This window comes from Herpailurus yagouaroundi, unplaced genomic scaffold (genome assembly GCF_014898765.1).
Source record: "Herpailurus yagouaroundi ecotype Mexico unplaced genomic scaffold, PumYag 159, whole genome shotgun sequence".
Taxonomy (NCBI): Eukaryota; Metazoa; Chordata; class Mammalia; order Carnivora; family Felidae; genus Herpailurus; species Herpailurus yagouaroundi.
The window spans coordinates 54,262,946-54,282,341 of record NW_024412400.1 but is presented as its reverse complement, the minus strand read 5'-3'; the positions used below and the strand labels follow the sequence as shown (position 1 = coordinate 54,282,341).

Below are 19,396 nucleotides of genomic sequence, written 5' to 3'. Positions count from 1 at the left end.
AAGGTGCTCTTACTGGTAGTATGAAGGTCTTACCTGTAACAGCTCATCAATAGCTGTCAGCATGTTTTGATCCAGAAAGATCTGCCTTTTAGGATCCATTAACAGCTTTGCATTCATGGCCTTGAACTCCACCTGGTACATCTTTAAGTCCTCATAGATACTGCTAAGACACAGGGTCTAAGTGATATGACAAAATGGGAAGGAACCATTGAGATGAGCTAAAAGTGTCTCCCTCCCCGCCACCATTGCATTTGAGGAAGGAAAGAGTTTTGTATCTTACCGTCATAAAAGAGGTCTTTCTGGAGGCCAGGCAACTCCCATTCTAGAAGAAAAGATAATGAGACATCAGTGATATGAATTCATCATATGAGCTAAAACCTTTGATTTTCTGACTTACAGTTATCAGAGAGATCTCTCTGGAAGCCAGGCAACTCTCATTCTAGAGGAAAAAAAAATATCAAAGATATTAATTCTCAATATACATTTTCCTTACTTTTCTTCTGAAACATATCTTTTTATTGTGGTAAAAAACATATAAAATTTGCCACCTTAACTATTCTTAAGTGTAAAGTTTAATAGTGTTAAATCTATTCACATTGTTGTAGAAAACGTATTTGTTTTATATATACATTTTTCAAGTCCAACTTCTGAAGTGAGACCTGTTAAAGTCTCACGATGATGGAGACCTGAAACATGCACATTTTTAGAAGAAGATGAGGTTTGATGCACAGCTCTTCACTGTATTACATACTTTGAGAAGAAAATCAACAATACCATGGTTAATTCCAGTGGTAAGCAGGCCTCCACTGTGCTGGTTTTATCTTTTGTGATATCTTCATGATCAATCTCTTCGGAAGTGCAGGAGTAAAATTCTAGAGTTTGTCTGGCCTGTAAAAAACAAAGAGTAACCCGGTTGATAATATTAATAAGGCACCTGGATTCCTATGAGGCTGGCACCCCACGGTGCCAGCAAGGTGAGAGCTGGCTGTCCTTGCCATCTATCTCTTTGACCTGCAGGAAATTTGGGATCTTCTTAAGACAAAAGGAAACCAGATATTTACATTCTCCCTCCCTCCCTCCTCTCTCCCTTCGCTTAGGACATGTTTCTCTGGATGATGTGTTTTTCCATTATGTAAACACTATAAATCATTTCAACAGGCTGTGCTAATCAGCATCCACACCACGCTGTGACACTTGCTTCTGGTGAAAACAGTTTTTGTTTTTTTCCTTTTGCCAAAGGACCTGTGTTCTATGAACATCGTTTTCAAGTATAACTTCTAAAGGCGGAACTGGTGAGGTCACAACTTGAGGGATATAACGAACATGTAACCCTAAAGACAAGCGGAGATTTAATTTGCGGTACACACAGATGTCACCCTACAAGCATGTTGGAAAGCACTGTTGAATGTAACTATGAAACTTATCTAAGAAGTCAGTAAATCTGGTTGAAGATTGACATCATTTTTCCATTCATCAAGCCTCACATGTGCAAGTAGAGTCCTCCCTCTTATCGGTGCCTTTGCTTCCTTGGTTTCCATTACCTGCCTGCCAGCAACCATGGTCTGGAAGCAGACGATCTTCTGATACACGGTCAAAAGGTTAACAGTAGCCTAACACTGTGTCACAGTGCCCGTCATTCACTTCGCTTCATCTCATCACATGGGCATTTTATCATCTCACCTCATCATAAGAAGGGTGAGTACAGTACAGTAAGAGATTTAGAGACCACATTCACGTAACTTATTATAATACATTGTAATTGTTCTATTTTATTATTAGCTATTATTGTTAATCTCTTATCATAGTTATGTGTGTAGAGGAAAAAACATAGTATAGGGTTCGGTATGGTCTGCAGTTTCAGACATCCACTGGGGGGTCTTGGAACATATCCCCCTTGGATAAGGGGGTACTTACTGTACTAAGGAGCATGACAAAGAAGAGGACTGTGTTATGTTATGCCCCCTTAGGATCCCAAGTTCAGCTGCAGAGACAGCAAAGCGCCCAATGATTAGGAGTCATGTCAGCAGGTGACAAGTGCTGAGAAGGGTATGAAGGCTTCACCAGTGATGGGACATCTGCATTAAGTGGATTAGAAGACTGACAGGCAAAGGAGAGAGAATTTCAGGCAGAGGGAACTGCATGAACCATCATCAAGGCTTGAGATACAGAACATGTTGCCCCATCCCCCCAGGTCCCTATCCATTTCCCAACCCCTGGAACCTGAGAATATGTTACACGGTCAAGGGGAATTAAGGTTGGTGATGAAATGAAGGTTGCTAATCAGCTGACCTTAAATAGGGAGGTTATCTTGGATTATCTGGGTGAGTCCAATGGAATTGCTGCGTTGTTATAAATGGAAGGAAGCAGGAGAGTCAACGTCAGAGTAATGGAGCACGAGGACAACTCAACTGGCCATTACTGGTTTTGAAGATGGAAGGAAGCCATACACCAAGGAATGTGGGCTGCCTTTAGAAGGTGGAAAAGGCAAGAGAATGGAACGGACTCTCTCCTGGAGTCTCCAGAAATGGACACACACAGCTCTGCTCACACCTGGATTTTAGCCCATTTCAGATTTCTGAACTCCAGAGCCATAAGATAATTAATGTGTGTTACCACTTAGTCTGTGGTAATCTGTTATAGCAGCAACAGGCGACTATACACTGTTCCTGGAGGTATTCACACGGACGTGGGCAGCCACTCTCCCGAGCAGGCTGTAAAGCATTAGATTTGGAAATACAGGCCCTGTGTTGTAGTTCTTCAGAGATTTTCAAGAGAAGCTGGAAATTTGGAGTCTTATATGGAAGGTCCACTTTTTCAATGGCATCAAACTCAAAATCAAAACCGAATACAAAAGCTACAGGCCAAACGCTACAAATCCATGGGCTGTGAATTGCATGCACTTGCCACCTCTTTCCTCTGTGGTAGCCAGCTCGTGTGTTCTATCAAACTGGACAAAGGAATGATATTAAAAAATATCAGATTGAGTTCTGCAATCTTTTGACCTTTGGCGCTGTCCTGGGGAGTAGAAGAGTTAGCTTTTTCACCTAAAGCATCTACTGAAATTGCAGCTTCTAAATTTTATCCACAGTGAAACTTTCTTCAGGAATGAAAGCACTTTTCTCTGCCGTTTTCATCTGCCGAGTTGCCTTTGTAATTAAGATCGACTGAACTGTGAGGAGCAACTGGCAGCACATTGTGAAAGATTAGAAGAGGAAAAGAATTCTTTAAGGCCTTGTGGCATTGACCTCGTTTTAAGATATTCATAAAACAAGAAATTCAGGCAAGATTTACTAGAGAACAGGAAGGCAAAAGGACCACTTTTAAAACATCAGCCTTGGGTTGCTTCAGCAAAAGCTGTAGGTATTGAAGCACGTTTGAAAGGAAAATAATTTTTTTTGCATTAAAATATGAAACCTAAGAAATGAATGAAGCTGTCAATAATATTAGATAAGTTTCTCCCTCGAAAATGAAGGCAGGGGCGCCTGGGTGGCTCAGTCGGTTAAGTGTCCAACTTTGGATCAGGTCATGATCTCTCCGTTCCCAAGTTCAAGCCCTGCTCTGGGCTCTGGGCTGACAGCTCCGAGCCTGAAGCTTGCTTCAGATTCTGTGTCTTCCTCTCTCTCTCTGCCCCTCCCTCGCTCACACTCTGTCTCCCTCTCACTCAAGAATAAATAAACATAAAAAAAAATTTTTTTTTTTAAAAAGCCAGAAAATTGAAGGCTGGACGTGCACTGTCACAGGCCCCCCTGAAATGTTGCTCAGACAACAAACTGGGTCACTACACTGGAAGCTGGCGAGCAGTGTGAGGGGCAAACCTAATTCATCTTTGTAGCCCCTAGAGCACAGAGGCTGCACCTAATAATGGTTTCCTGGATTGATAGATTTGTCAGAGAAACAGTGTGGGCTTGACACAATTCCATCTCTGTTGGCAGGCTACAGGGAACACTGTAAATATCCACTTTCCTCTGCGTAGACACAGCCAAAATGAATGCCATTATAATTTATTACCACTCTTGCTTTCTCTGGAGACACAATTTCATTGAGACTCTTTAGCTAATAGTTGGGCCCTTTATAGAGTTCCCTCTCCCCTTCTTGACAGCTCCTGATTAAAGTCCACAATTTCTTTGCAGTTCTTTCGGGTGACCAGAGGTTCAGAGAAGCCCCCGTCCCTAGAGAGGCTGCAAAGTGGGAACAAGAACACTGGAAACTCACCTTCTGAAGCGTGTTGCTGATGGCTCGCAGCAGGGTTTGGGAGTGGTTGAGGCACTGGAACATTCCTGGGCTTGGTGTGGGTGTGGGGAGGTTCCTGGCCAAACTGAGGTGGTCCAGGTGGTTTAACAGGACCAGGATGGTTACAAGGAGGAGGCCTGGAAACCAAGCGAGGAGCAGACTGAGCTGGTCAGCTTGGTTTGGCCTGCCTCTACCTTCCACCCATCTCCACCTATCCACATCTTACCAGCATCCACCTCCCTCCCCCATCTCCAGTCTTCCTTCCTCACCTGAGAGAGGAATCAAGTTCTTGGAAAGTAGTGCTCTATTCTGGGGCTAGAAGCCAACTCCCTGTGAAGGCCTCCTGTTGAGCTCCGACAAAGGTGTTGGATTCATAGCTCACACAGAAAAGGCCTCTATTTCACTAGTAGGGAAACTGAGGCCAGGCAGTGAAATGACTGGCCCAGACTCCTAACCTACTGTTTGGAAACAGAGGGGTGACAAAGCCTCACTTTGAAGCTGGCTGGGATCTGCCCTTTTCTAACTGTAGCTGAGGGACCGTGAGGGAGAAACGCAGCGCATGGAGACTCAGTTTCAAATCTGTAAAGTGGGCAGATAAGGAGACAATATCCTATTTAGTGCATTGTAAGCACGCAGTCACGCTTTTTTTTCACCTTTGCACGAGGCTGCTGACAGCCTGCCAGTCTCCCCCACAGCGGGTGCCAAGTTTCTGCCTCCTCTTCCCTGGCTGCCGCCCTCCCCACCCCAGCGATGAGTCTTCAGTCGGGCTGGTTACTCACCACGCGGCGGGCACATGCTGAGCGGGCACTGGGCGGACACTGGGCTGGAGCTGGATCCGGACGGTGGACGCAGCAGGTGAGGGCGATGGTGGGAAGCCGACCCAGGGGATCACATTTTTATAATTGTCCCGAGGCGCGGCAGGACTTTCCCGGGACTCTGGTCTCTTGCTTGCTTTCTCTCTCTGTCTCTCTCTACATCAGCTTCTCGGTGACACGCGGAGTTCGGCCCGCGGGGTTTGCGGCGCTTTCGAATTAACTCCACGGGTGCCTGGCCGCAGGCGTTCAGGGGACGGCCCCGCCGCCTCCGGCTGGCCCAAAGCGAAAGCGAAATTCATGCAGAGTCGTGGCGCAGGGTCCCCGGGCAAGCCCGATCACTTGCAGGTCTCGGACGCCCCCGCCCCCAACCCTCCAGCTCTCGTCCCGCCGCCCTGCAGCGCCCCCTCCCGACCGAGCGCCTGTTGGTGCCACTCAGTTTCCATCTATACCCAGGATGTTCCCTGATGGTGACATCCCACCTAGTCCTGAAAGGGCTTGAGCAAATCATTCATTCATCATTCATCACTCAACATTTATTCATTCAGATGGTCCACAGCGTGCCAGGTTGACGTTGTGCTAGGCGTGGGACACCCACTGCTGAACAGGTCCTATACTACAATCTGACTCAGTGTATTTTATTCATGGGTACTATCTTAAATTTTTTTTTAATGCTTATTTATTTTTGAGACAGGGCGAGAGACAGATTGCGAGTGGCAGAGGGGCAGAGAGAGAGAGAGAGAGGGCGACACAGAATCCAACTCAGGCTCCAGGCGGGGAACGGTCAGCACAGAGCCCAACCAGGGCTGGAACTCATGCACTGCAAGATCATGACCTGAGCTGAAGTCGAACACTTAAGGACTGAGCCATCCAGGCACCCCAGGGGTACTATTGTAAATATGGAAAGGGATGAAACAAGACTGGCTATGCAATAACTACTGTCATAGAGAATCCAGTCTCTTACAGTGTCCAGGAAAGAACCGTTACAGTTTAGTGGGGCGGATGCACAGGGTCTTGGAAGAAGCCCAGAGGGAGGGCACCTCAGCAGGACAAGGAGTGTGAGGAGGGAGCAAAGGTTCCCGGGAGCAGGGGCCCCCAACATGCTCCTAGAGACATTAGACAGTTCCCAGTGGAAGGGGATGCAGGTTCTATGTAGGGGGAACAGTGATCAGAAGCACAGTCAGGGAGGGTACAGAGATGGGGATCTGGGGATCCTGCTGTCAGAGTGTGAGGTTGGAGAGGGCAAAGAGCCTGTGCTATGAAGGTAGTAGATGCCATGCTAAGGAGCATCTGCTCCGAGAGTGGTGGGGAGCCTTCAAAGGTTTTTAGGCAGGAGACGTGGTTACATGTGAAGGCATGATGTGAAGATTCCCTCCGGCAGTAGTATGAAGGGTGGATCCCAGGAGTCAGGGGTAATCTCCTAGAGTAGCTGGGAGGGTGTGGCCAAGGCCTCAATCATAATGGGAAGGAGCGGGTGGTCAGGAGATATTCTCAGGGTGCTGAGTGACTCCTCAAGTGTGATGGACAGGAAGGTGCTGCGGATGGTGGAATGGAGGCTGTTCTAGGTCCTGGGCAGGGGTTACGGTGAGAAGGGAGTGCGTTTGGAGGAGACAGTGAGAAGTTCCATTTTGGATGTACTGGGTTTGAGGTTCCTGTGGGGCTTTTCAGTTCACTCATTTCTACCACAAGTATTAGTCACCCTGGGTATGTATAAAAGGGAGGGGTTGTGTTTGGTTACCTACTCAGAGCTTCTGATGTGTCTGACTGTACTCAAACCCCAGGACTCCATGACAGAGCTACCAGTGCCCACTTTTATGCAGATGCACCAATCTTGCATAGGGAAAAGCCTTTGGGGATACAAGAAAGAAGAGTAGGTGCTTCCTCTTTCTCTCCTCTGGGTCCCCATTGAAGTCAGGATGGATGAGGTCACTGCAAGTTTTGAGATGTTGCCGTAAACATCTGACAACCTCTACTGAAGATGGAGTGTTGAAGCCAATTAGGAGAAAGCTGTGTTAGCCCCTGGTCTGATTCAAACTCTGTCAGTTGTTAGCATCAGTCCCCCCAAAGTGGATCATCTATCTGCTCAAGGGTGATGAGGCACCCACTATAGGGACTTTTAGATGTGTGTAAAATGAGAGCAATAGTTGATCTCTAAGACTCCTTCCAATGTTGCTGTCTGTGAATTCCCCCATGGGGATGGAGACTAACGTGTTGTCAAAAACGATTGCATCTAGCAGATTGTATGAAGCAAGTGACAGGTGCAGAGCTGTGTTGTTGCTATAGGGCTTTAGGATGGAATTAAATTCACTTAGAGTCAGCATGAAGTCAAGTTTGTTACAACTGAGCTATGTCTCCCCTGGAAAGGCTGTCTCCTATGGAAAAGTGATTTCTGTGGCACAGATAAGCACAGGACCCGTCTGCTTAGAATAGGTTCTTGACCACCAGGCACAATTTCTAACCTATACTTTTGTGAAACAGTTCTCTGATGTGCTGCATATACTATCGCCAAGATAAAATGAAAACTTTCTTCTGGATAACATTGCTTTTTTTTAAGACACTGTCTTTGCCCATGATCATTACTACAGAAAGTCTACCATTTACTGGAAGTCTTTGGCCAATGTTATAAGGCAAGAAAAAGAAATGAGGGACTTGAAAATTGGAAAGGAAAAGACAAAATTGTCATTATTGACAGTTGATATTTTAAAAAGGCAACAGAAACAATATACCATTATAACTAATTAGAGAAGTCAGCAACTTCACTGGATGCAAATATAAACTTTTAAAAATCAACTACATTTCTGGAATTAAAATTAAAAACAAAAGAGCACTGGGTGATGTATGGAATTGTTGAATCCCTATATTGTACCTGAAATGAATATAACACTGTATGTTAACTATACTGGGATTAAAATTTTAAAAAACCAACTACATTTCTCTACATCTGCAACAATAAATTAGAAAATATAATAAAATCAATATACCAGATAATAAATAAATAATAATACAAAGAAGATATCTTTCACAGTAGCAGCCAAACTAAAGTAACTGCCTGTAAACTGAGAGGCAGCACAGTGGTTAAGAGTATGAACTATAAACTCTTTGAATGTAGACTCTGTTACTTACTTGCTGTGAGTTCTTGAGCAATCACTTATTTCTTTGGGCTCAGTTTCCTCATTTGGAAAATGATGATAATAAAAGATTACAGGGCTGTTTTGATTATTACATGAGTTAGTGTAAGTATAGAATAGTCTTTAGGAAAAAAATTAGAAGTCTAATCAAGAACATAGAGTTATTTAATTTAAATGGAAACACATTCCATACCCTTGGGTGGAAGATTGTAATATATGAAGAGTCTCGTCAAATTAATTCACATATTCAATGCAATCCCAATGCAAATTACAAATAATGTTCTGATGAACTTAATAATAAGCCTATTCTAAAATGTATATATAAGAATAAAAATCCATGAAGCTTTTTACAAAGCTAAACTTGTAAAGGAGTAATAAAGAATGGGAGTAGCCCTAGATGTAAGGACATTGTCAAAACGTTAGTAATAAAATACGTGTTTGTCAAAAGAACAGCCAAATAGACCATTGAAACAAAATAGATAAATTAGAGACACAAATATTTGTATGTATTAGTATTTAGGATAAGATTTAGATGGCACCCAGGTCAGTGAGTAAAGCATAGATTGTTTAGTAGAAAATGTTCACTATATGGTGAAATATAAAACTGGACTCCAACCTAAAACAGCATACATGGGTAAATCCACGTGAAAGTGGATTAAAGACTAAACATGAAAAATAAAATTATTATAGTACTAGATGAAAATGTAAGAGGTTATCTTTGTCGCTCAAGAACGGCAAGGACTTCTTAAAAATATCAAAGCCCCAAGGCATAGGGCAAAATACTGATGAATTTGATTACATAAAAATTAAGAATTTCTGTAGTATGAATTCCTGTTAACCATGGATGGTTAACAGTTGACTTATTGGGAGAAGATATTTTGCAATGTCCAATAAGAGAGTATATCAGGAATTCCTGCAAGTCAACAAGAAAAAGACAGCAACCCCAGTGGAAATTGGCAAAGCTTATGAACAGATGATTTACAGAGAAGAAACTCCTAAGGCTAACCGGCATAATGCGATACTCAGATATATTATGATCAGAAAAATACAAATTAAAAAAAGAATGAGGTATCACTTCATACCTATTAGATTGATAAAAATTAGAACATTGGATACTGACAAATGGTAGGGGGAAAAATGTAGGATTCCAGAATATGTTATGTAATGCAAGAATACTGCATTACAGTACATAGCTATATGTGTCATCTGGCTTGGTCAGATTAAATCTATGCACACCTGATGGTTTAGTGTTCTACCTTGGGTGTATATCCCAAAAAGATTTTTATGCAGGTCCATAAAGGAACATGTATGAGGATGTGCGGCAAGTCATTCTTTGTAGTGGTGGAGAGCTGGAAGTAATCTGGGTGGGATCAGGTTCTGGGTAACTCTAAATTAGAATTTTTCCCTAATACATCTCACAGGAGAAATTACCCATCTTTTCTGGCCAAAACAGTTAGACAGGAAGACATCTAAGCCCAACTGTTTGTTACCATACACCTCTGTTTATTTGGTGACTTACCACATAGGAAATTTATAGGGTCTGATAACACTGATCTCAGAGTAAGGAGAAGGAAACTGGGACAGGAAAACACTGGGCATATTTGTACTTCGGACAGGGAAGGATTGAATCAGTTTTCTGTTCCCAAATGCCACCTTTTGGCAGTAGACCAAAGTTTTTTATTTAGATTTCCAAAGAAACCGCAGGTGAAAACGGTAGCCCCGACCATTTCTGATATCCTACAATTTCATTTCCTCTGTTGTTTTTACAGCATGAAATGTCCCAGTGTTTCTCTCCTAAATGACACAAAGTTACTCAATGTCAAGGAACTGCAAAGAATCTAGAACACATTCTGTGTATTTATCTCACTGGTAGTGATAAATACCCTCTTAACGAATACAGAACAGTTTTGAGTTGTTTCTCTCTAGAGCTGAATACTAATGTTCTCACATCCAATAAATATCTATATAAAAAATTAAGCAAGGGCGCGCCTGCGTGGCTCAGTTGCTTAAGCATCCAGCTCTTGATTTTGGCTCAGGTTTGGCTTACGGTTTGTGGCTTCAAGCCCCGCATCTGGCTCTGTGCTGACAGCGTGGAGCCTGCTTGGGATTCTGTCTCCCTCTCTCTCTGCCCCTCCCTGCTCGCTCTCTACCTCTCTCAAAAGAAATAAAAATAAACTTAAAAAAAAATAAGCGAATGTATTCTCATAAAACAATTGAAAATGATCTATTTTGTATTTAGAGTTGAACCTATTTCACGCAACATATTAGGGCCTCCATCTGATAAACAGCTTTCCACAAGTGATTTCATTTTTCTTGGGATCATCTCAACCAAAAGTTGAGGGGACCGCCAAACAACAAACTCACTGAATTCTACACAAAGTTCCAGCAGACTCTTCAAATTAATTGGAATTAAAATCTTAGTTAAGTTGCTCAGGGACATTTTTTTAAAAACATTGATTTCTTTTTGAAAGGCCATGCCCAAAATGTAGTAGATTGATATTTGTGAGCCCTGTATACGAATTATGCAGCTATTCATGTTGGTCTTTTCTCTTTCTGGAAAAAAAAAATTTTTTTCAAATTGAAGCCATTGCCCTTTACATAAATATGTTTCCCTTGAAATAATAAGAAAAAAACACCATTGTGAAAATAATGCATAAGGGGCAGAAAACACCTTTTGGAAAGATCCTCTTTGCTTCCAGGTGGCAGCTAAGTAGGCACTGCTGTTGTCAGAATATTGAGGCTTTGGTGTGGATGCAATAATCGTGTGGCTCCAGCTATTAAAACAGTTTGATGAAACAGGGAAGCTTGGTACTTTTTCCAACTGTGTTAGGGGATTTTGTACCCAAATATTACTCTGGCTAGGAGTGATTTGGGAAGGGTGAGTTTACTGGTTACTGGTGACTGGTAGGCAATTTTATGTTGTCATTTCATTCAATCTTTATTTATTTATTTTTAAATTTTATTTTTTAATGTTTATTTATTTTTGAGAGGGGGGAGGGGCGCAGAGAGAAGGGGACAGAGGATCTGAAGCAGGCTCCATGCTGACAGCAGAGAGCCTGATGCAAGGCTTGAACTCGTGAACTGTGAGATCATGACCTGATCCAAATTCAGATGCTTGACTGACTGAGCCAACCAGGTGGCCCTCATTTCATTTAATTTTTATAACTATCCTATGAGCTTGATACCATTGCTATCGCCCCTGTACAGATGAGGAAAGTGGGCTTTTGTGAAGTTAAATAACTTTCCTAACATAGTGGGGCTGGGATTTGAACCCAGGATATATTTGCTAGTCTTTTAGAATATAATGGGGTGATAGGGATGGCTGAGGGTAGTAGGAAGGGAGTGTCAATTAATACGACCTTTTTGGAAAGTACTTTTGGAGTACTTAACAAAAGACTTTATAAATGTCATATATTTTGACCAAACAGTTACATTTCTGAGGCTGTAGTTCAGGACATTGATAAGAGATTTGGACAACGATCATGTATGAGAGTGTTCCCTGCAACAGTACTTATAGGAGTTGATAATATAGGTTGAAAACAGTTGTCCATAATAGGCACATAATATAAATTATGACAAAGACATACTTGGAACATTATGTATCTGTTGCTAATAATATTAAAAACATGCCGGGAAAAGATTCAGAATTTGTTGTCAGGTGAAAAGATATAAGACTATGCATGTATAATATGATAATTATGTTTAAAATGGAAGGAAACCCAACAAAATTTCAACAGTGACTATCACTGGAGAATGGCTTATTGAGTAATTTTTATTTTCTACCTTATTGCTTTTCAATATTGAAACATTTTTCTGCAATGAGTACGAATTACTTTTATAACCAGAAGAAAATGTTACTATTAACTTCGTTTAAACTAAAGAACAGTGGGGTGCCTGGGTGGCTCAGTTGGTTAAGCGGCCGACTTCGGCTTAGGTCATGATCTCAAGGTTTGTGAGTTCGAGCCCCGCGTCGGGCTCAGTGCTGACAGCTTAGAGCCTGGAGCCTGTTTCGGAATCTGTGTCTCCCTCTCTCTGACCCTCCCCCGTTCATGCTCTGTCTCTCTCTGTCTCAAAAATAAACGTTAAAAAAAATTTTTTTTAAATAAAATAAAAAAATACAGAACAGTAAATTAATTAACATTGCAATTTCCATTGTCAGCAAATCACCTTTCCTCCTGAAGTTAATTTTCTAATGTTTATTTATTTACTTTGAGAGAGAGAGAGCACTCACACAAGTGGAGGAGGGGCAGAGAGAGGGAGAGAGAGAATCCCAAGCAGCCTCCGTGCTGTCAGTGAAGAGCCCAATGTGGGGATCGATCTCACAAACCGAGAGATCATGACCTGAGCCAAGATCAAGAGTCAGATACTTAACCGACTGAGTCAACCAGCCACCCCTCCTGAAGTTAATGTTTTAAAAGATTTCTTTTGTTCTTACTTCATCTTATTTGTTTTCTGTGTGATTTCTAAAATATCACTGTAGAAGAAATCATCATCTCAGGCAGACATCTTAGGGCAGAGTAAAGCCCTGGGTTTACTCAAACCTGTATCCTAAATTCTGTCTGTCAGTGCTCTCCTTTGTTAAATTCCCTGGGCATCCCCAGCAGATGAGAAGACACCCAAAGGCAAGACTCAGGAAACTGTCGTCAAAGAGCTTCAGAATTAGAGATCAGGCAGAATGTATCCCCCGAAACTGTTGCTAATCAAAATAATAGAACACCTACAAAGCAAAGGTACTTTTAGAGAAAATTTGTCTTTTGTTTATCCAGCAAATATTTGTAGACCACCTTCCGTGTTAAAGATTCTGTGTTAGGGGCGCCTGGGTGGCGCAGTCGGTTAAGCGTCCGACTTCAGCCAGGTCACGATCTCGCGGTCCGTGAGTTCGAGCCCCGCGTCGGGCTCTGGGCTGATGGCTCAGAGCCTGGAGCCTGTTTCTGATTCTGTGTCTCCCTCTCTCTCTGCCCCTCCCCCGTTCATGCTCTGTCTCTCTCTGTCCCAAAACTAATAAATAAACGTTGAAAAAAAAAAAAAAAAGATTCTGTGTTAGATGGCTTGGGGAAAATTAGTATAAATCAGCTGTGATGAGCCCATGTTGCTGCCTGAGTTTTTATCAAGATGACAGAGGGAACAGAATTTCTCGGTTTAGTTAGGAAGCTAACGAAAGGAGTTTTCACATCTGTTTACAGTTAGGAGGTATAGTAAGACTTCTAAAATGAACCTAAGGGAAGTTTAAGTATCTCCCAGGTAGTATTACCTGTGATCCATCCCTTGCCAGACCCCAGGTGTAAGGGGAAAGGGTGGAGAGAAATATAAACATCCATTAAACCGTGTCTAATGAATAGAAGACTGAGAAGGGGTAAAACACAAAAGTAGATTGGTTCTTTCTCCTTTCTCTTTTAATATTCTCATACTAGAATATCAGATCCCTTTGGCCAATATCCCAATGAGTCCAAACACCTCTAGGAATGGCTGTGAAGCCCCTCCTGGACACACTTGCTCCCAGTGCTCTCTGGTCTGATCTGGCTACCTATCCACATGCATTTCTCACAAGTCTCCAGAGACACTGCCTTTCTGGCCTTGAAACATGCCGGGCATGTTTCCGCATCAGATTTTTTGCACTTCCTTTTCCTTCTTTCTTGCCACTGTTAACGCTTGGTTGTCTTTACAGGTCCCATTGCATGCCTCGTCCTCACAGTTGCTTCCTCACCACTCTGTGTCAAATGCGTTATTCCCTCCACCCACTCTGTGACTCTCCAGCCCTCTGCTTTTTATTTTGCTTTCCTAGTAGTTACCACTCCTTGACAATGTATGATATGTTTAGTTGTTTGTTTATTGTTTGTTGTCCTGAATTAGAATGTACGGTCCATGATGGCAGGGACGTTGTCCATTTTTTTCACTGTTGTATTCTCAGCACATAGAATAGTGCTTGGTACATAGTAGGTGCTCAAGAAATATTATTGAGTAAATAAATGAATGGATGTACTTTTCTGAAGGGCAGTTTGGAAATATGTATCAAAACACAATACATATTTTTGACCTAGCCAATTCAACTTCTTAGATTTTTATTAAAGAGATAATTATACAGATGGTAAATGATGTGCATAATAAGGTTAATCACAGGGTTGTTTATGGTAACACAAGGATAGGGAGAGAGAGAGAGAGAGAGGGAATCTTAGTATCCATTAATAGAACATTATGATATAGGCAAATTAATTTACATTATGATATGTAGGTCAATATTTATTAACATGGAAAAATGTTTACAACATATTAGGGAATGAGAAAAATTGATCCTGGAACAGCACATATGGAACAATTGTGTTTTAATAAAATTCTATCATACTTTGTACATATCTGTGCATACAAGAATGTGTGGAAAGGTATCCACCAAAATAATAACAGTAATCTTGGTGAATGGGAGTAGGATTTGGGGTAATTTTTACTTGTTTCTGAAAACTCTTGTGTATTTTTAAAAAGAAATGAACTTGAATATTTCTGAAAAAGATTTTAGGCAAAGCTAATAGAACTATATAGAAAAAAGTGTTTTCTACCTTAGAATTTATTCTAGTGCACCTTATGTCAGAGCAGTTCACAATTAACTGACTTGATTCCTGTGATTCCAGCAAAAAGCGTTGCAGGTTTATCTCACAGATCCCACAGGGGTGGTTCACCGTGCTTCCTGATGCAATTCCTTTCTGCATCACCTTTGCCACTGCCCTAATTTAGACTCTTATCTGGACATGCGGACGTGAGAGCAGTTGCCTCCCAACTGGTCTTCCTGCCCTCTCCTGGCTCTCTCCTCCACTGGAGCAAACCACAATGGCCTCTGTGACCCAAAGGAAAATCAGAGCTCCCAGCTGGCTGGCTCAGGTCTTCCACACAAAGCCCCTGCTTCTTTTTCTAACCTCATCCTCAACCACAATCGTGCTCTGCCATAATATCTGCCCAGTGTGCTCGGCTCTACCTTACGTAGTAATGCCTACCTTTCTCTTTGGAATTCCTTCCTCTTTTCTTCCCTTCCTCTGAAGGCTCATCTTACCTTCGACTTTTTTGTCTAAGCCTTAGAGAACTAAATTCCAGAAAAGCTACAGTACTTACGATCAGTACTAATCCTTTGCTTCTTAGAAAATTGGGTTCTTTTTACTTATGTATTGTACGTGTATGACTGGTAAACTCACTAAGGGCAGGAAATATTTCTTATGCTTCCTTGAATTGTCCATAGAATCTATTTATTTATTCATTGAACAAATATTTGTTGAGCACCTCCGGTGTACCTGACCCTGTGCTAGGTTTGAATAGAGCAATGAATACACTTTCTAATCCAGGAAGCCATTGTAAAGGGCCTCACTCATTTGAGATCTCATGATTGATAGTCTTTCTTCCAAACTGCATATCTACTAGCAATATTTTGTCTGTTCCTTTAGCAAGAGAATTATTTGTAAAGAAAAGAGATCAGTAACTAAAAGTTGCTTCTCTCTATTATTAAGGACTAACAAAAAGGTTTTGAAAGGAAATGATCACTTCTCTTGGTCTTTCAGGCACGTAAACTCTAGTATCTACAGAAGGAAGCCCCTCCCCCTAACCCCCTACCCCCACCCCGACCTAGATTTCTGATGAGCAAAGTCTGTTGAACCAGGCAAGCTTCCTGCTGAAGAGAGAGGATAGTCATAAATCTGAATGTGAGACCCTGACATTCCCAGACCATTGAGAACCTGCCGAATGGATCATTCTAGGATATGGTTTCCTCTATGAAATGTAGCAAAGTGTAAGATTGTGTCATACTATACACATTCCAAGTTTTTTGTGGATAGAAACCATGAGGTTAAATCTAAGAATGCTGAGTCTACTGTTTCTTTTACATAAAAAATATGAAGTTATCACTAATAAGTTTGAAAAGTTACATAAATATCAGTAAGCAATCAAAGTTCTCAGCAACTAGATTAATGAAATGCATACTGTCTCAGTACTCACCCTAAGTGTTTTAGGGGGATTCCTAGCCAATAATTTCCCTTGCTTTGCTAAGCCACAAATTAAGTATTTAGTTCTTTTTGTGTTGGGGGAAGTAAATGAAAGATTCAGAACCCTGAGAGACAAACATAATTCAAAAGACTTTTTCAATAGTACCCTTTTTGCTATCCACTCAAGGTAACATTAAGTAGTAATCAGTAATGTTATGGCTGGATTTTTTTCTTTGGCCCCGAAAGTCCAAGGGGACAGACTCCTAACTCTTTACTTATAACCAAAATGATTCTCCGTAGATATTCAATTACAACTTTTCCTTTCTTATTTAGATACTGAAAGGTCAACTTTATTTTTTAATAGAAATATCACAAGGTAGCAAGCATCCGTAAGTTTTCAAGACATAGAGCAAGTTATAAAAATTTTGCAAAATGTCTTTTTTTAAAGCTATCAACATTTTAATTTATTTTTTTACTGAAGTATAGTTGACACACAATGTTACATTAGTTTCATGTGTATAATACAGTGATTCAACAAGTCTCTACATTATGCTATGCTCACCACAAGTGTAGCTACTGTCTGTCACCGTACAACTCTATTTCAGTACCACTGACTATATTCCCTATGCTGCACCTTTCATTTCTGTGACTTATTCGTTCCATAACTGCAAGCCTGTACTCTCCACTCCCCTTTATCCATTTTGCCTATCCCCCAACCCTCCTCCCCTCTGGCAACCATCAGTTCATTCTCTGTATTTATGGGTCTGTTTCTGCTTTTTGTTTGTTTGTTTGTTCCTCTTGCTTTCTAGATTCCACATACAAGTGAAATCATGTGGTATTTGTCTGACTTATTTCACCTAGCATAATACCCTCTGGGTCCATCCATGTTGTCACAAGTGGCAAGGTATCATTCTTTTTTTATGGTTGAATAATCCATTGTGTGTGTGCATGTGTGTGTGTGTGTGTGTGTGTGTGTTTAGCACCAGATCTTTATCCATTCATCTACTGATGGACATGTTGCTTCCTGCAAGGTGTCTTATGCTTGCATTAATTCCCTGTGGTAATATACATTTCTTTAAAGAATGAGATATCTTATATCTCCAGCTTGTGCCATTCTCTTCCTGAGATAAACTCCAGATGAAAGAAGTATTGTCACATGGTAAATAACCAAGAACTTTGGTCTATGGGTGTAGGATTTTTCAAAAAGTACCTTCATCCTTTTTTTTTATGTTGGGAAAAATGGCCATAAAAATGGCCATGCATTGTATTTTTTTTTCTCATGGACTTTATTTTATTATTTTTTTGTAATTTTTTAAAAATTTAAATCCAAGTTAGTTAACATATAGTGTATTAATGATTTCAGGAATAGAATTTAATGATTCCTCACTTGCATGTAACACCCAGTGTTCACCCCAACAAGTGCCCTCTTTAATGCTCATCACCTGTTTAGCCCATCCTCCCACCCAACACCCCACCAGCAACCCTCAGTTTGTTCTCTGTATTTAAAGGTCTTTTATGGTTGGGGCGCCTGGGTGGCGCAGTCGGTTAAGCGTCCGACTTCAGCCAGGTCACGATCTCGCGGTCCATGAGTTCGAGCCCCGCGTCGGGCTCTGGGCTGATGGCTCAGAGCCTGGAGCCTGTTTCCGATTCTGTGTCTTCCTCTCTCTCTGCCCCTCCCCTGTTCATGCTCTGTCTCTCTCTGTCCCAAAAATAAATAAACATTGAAAAAAAAATTAAAAAAAAATAAAATAAAAAAATAAAGGTCTTTTATGGTTTGTCTCCTCTCTGTATCTTATTTTTTCTTCCCTTCCCGTATGCTCATCTATTTTGTTTCTTAAATTCCACATATAAGTGAAATCATATGATATTTGTCTCTTTGACTGACTTATTTTGTTTAGCATAATACACTCTAGTTCCATCTGCATTGTTGCAAATGACAAGATTACATTCTTTTTGATCACCGAGTAATATTCCATTGTATATATACACCACATCTTCTTTATCCATTCATCAGTCGATAGGCATTTGGGCTCTTTACATACATTGGCTATTGTCAGTAGTGCTGCTATAACATTGGAGTGCATGTGCCTGCCCCTTCAAATCAGCATATTTGTATCCTTTGGATAAATACCTAGTGGTGCAATTGCTGATTATAGGGTAGTTCTTTTTTGAGGAATCTCCATACTGTTTTCCAGAGTGGCTGCACCCGTCCATGCATTGTATTATTAAAGATGTAAATATTGATGTCATTTGAGAGACAAAGGTAGCAACAGCTTAAATAAAATAGGCATTTCTCTAGCTCACTTTCTTAACAATGTGGGTGGAAATAGCCAAAGTGGGTTTGGTGGTTACATGGGATTAGGGATCCAGGCTACTTTCATCTTCTTGTTCTACCCTAACATGCAGCTTCCACCTTGTGGGCCGACAGGACTACTCTAGCTCCAGCCATCACACCTGTATTTCAACTGTTGGGAAGGGGATAAGTGGAAAGGGAGAGCATACTTCTTTCCCTCAAGGTATGACCGCAAAGTTGCATACATCATTCTATTTGCATACCACTGACCAGAACTCAGTCACATAACTACACCAAGGGGGTTAAGAAGTGCCAGCTTTACCTATGCAGCCATATGACAAGCTAAAAACTCTGTTCACATGTCATAAGATGAGACTGAAACGAAACAATTGTCAGCCCATCCCCATGTATGAACAAAGCAGAAAAAGAAAGAATGAAAGGCTGGGGAAGTTAAGAAAGAGGGTAAAAGAGAATGGAGAGAGGAAAAGTCCAAGATTGTGTTGATTAAGGCAGACTATATTTTAAGGTGTTTTATCAGTCTCTGTTGTTCAGTTGCATCTAGACTTCTGAGTCTGTTTCTTATCAACGAAATTTGCAATGCTATATAATGGACTTAAACCTCTGTGTGGCTCTTCTCAATAGACCTTAATTATTGAACTCCATTCAAGGAATAAATATTTGTGAGTGCTTTCAGAAAACCTGAAATTGATGTCAGACATACAGTGGAGAAAAACAACAATCAGTATCTGCTTTCAAAGAATGATATCAAAGTATGAGGTGGGGGAATAGATACTGACCAAATAATTGAACAGTGATTAATGATATAAAATGAGAAGTATAGGGAACTATACAGTAGCAGAGAGGTGATTACTCAGACTATGCTGGGGAGAGAATAATTTCTGTTATTAAATTCCTTTCTGAGTAAGATACCCAGGGAAGCCCATTAGAAGGAGAATTATTTTTCTGGATTGCATTGAC

The 19,396-nt window shown here is 41.2% G+C and overlaps 1 protein-coding gene across 2 annotated transcripts in view; it reads right to left on the bottom strand.

Annotated features, from left to right (window-relative positions):
* Window positions 1-18,636, bottom strand: part of IL12A (interleukin 12A) — a 34,897-nt gene extending 16,261 nt beyond the window's left edge. For both annotated transcript variants that reach the window (XM_040480633.1, XM_040480632.1), the window contains exons 1-7: window positions 18,528-18,636; window positions 5,010-5,085; window positions 4,213-4,367; window positions 775-888; window positions 398-439; window positions 281-322; window positions 34-177 (exon numbers count right to left, since the gene is read on the bottom strand). In XM_040480633.1, the coding sequence (XP_040336567.1) occupies window positions 34-177; window positions 281-322; window positions 398-439; window positions 775-888; window positions 4,213-4,367; window positions 5,010-5,025 (513 nt within the window). In that variant the 5' untranslated portion in view covers window positions 5,026-5,085; window positions 18,528-18,636. The remainder of the gene's footprint in view (window positions 1-33; window positions 178-280; window positions 323-397; window positions 440-774; window positions 889-4,212; window positions 4,368-5,009; window positions 5,086-18,527) is intronic.
* Between the last annotated feature and the right edge of the window lie 760 nt (window positions 18,637-19,396).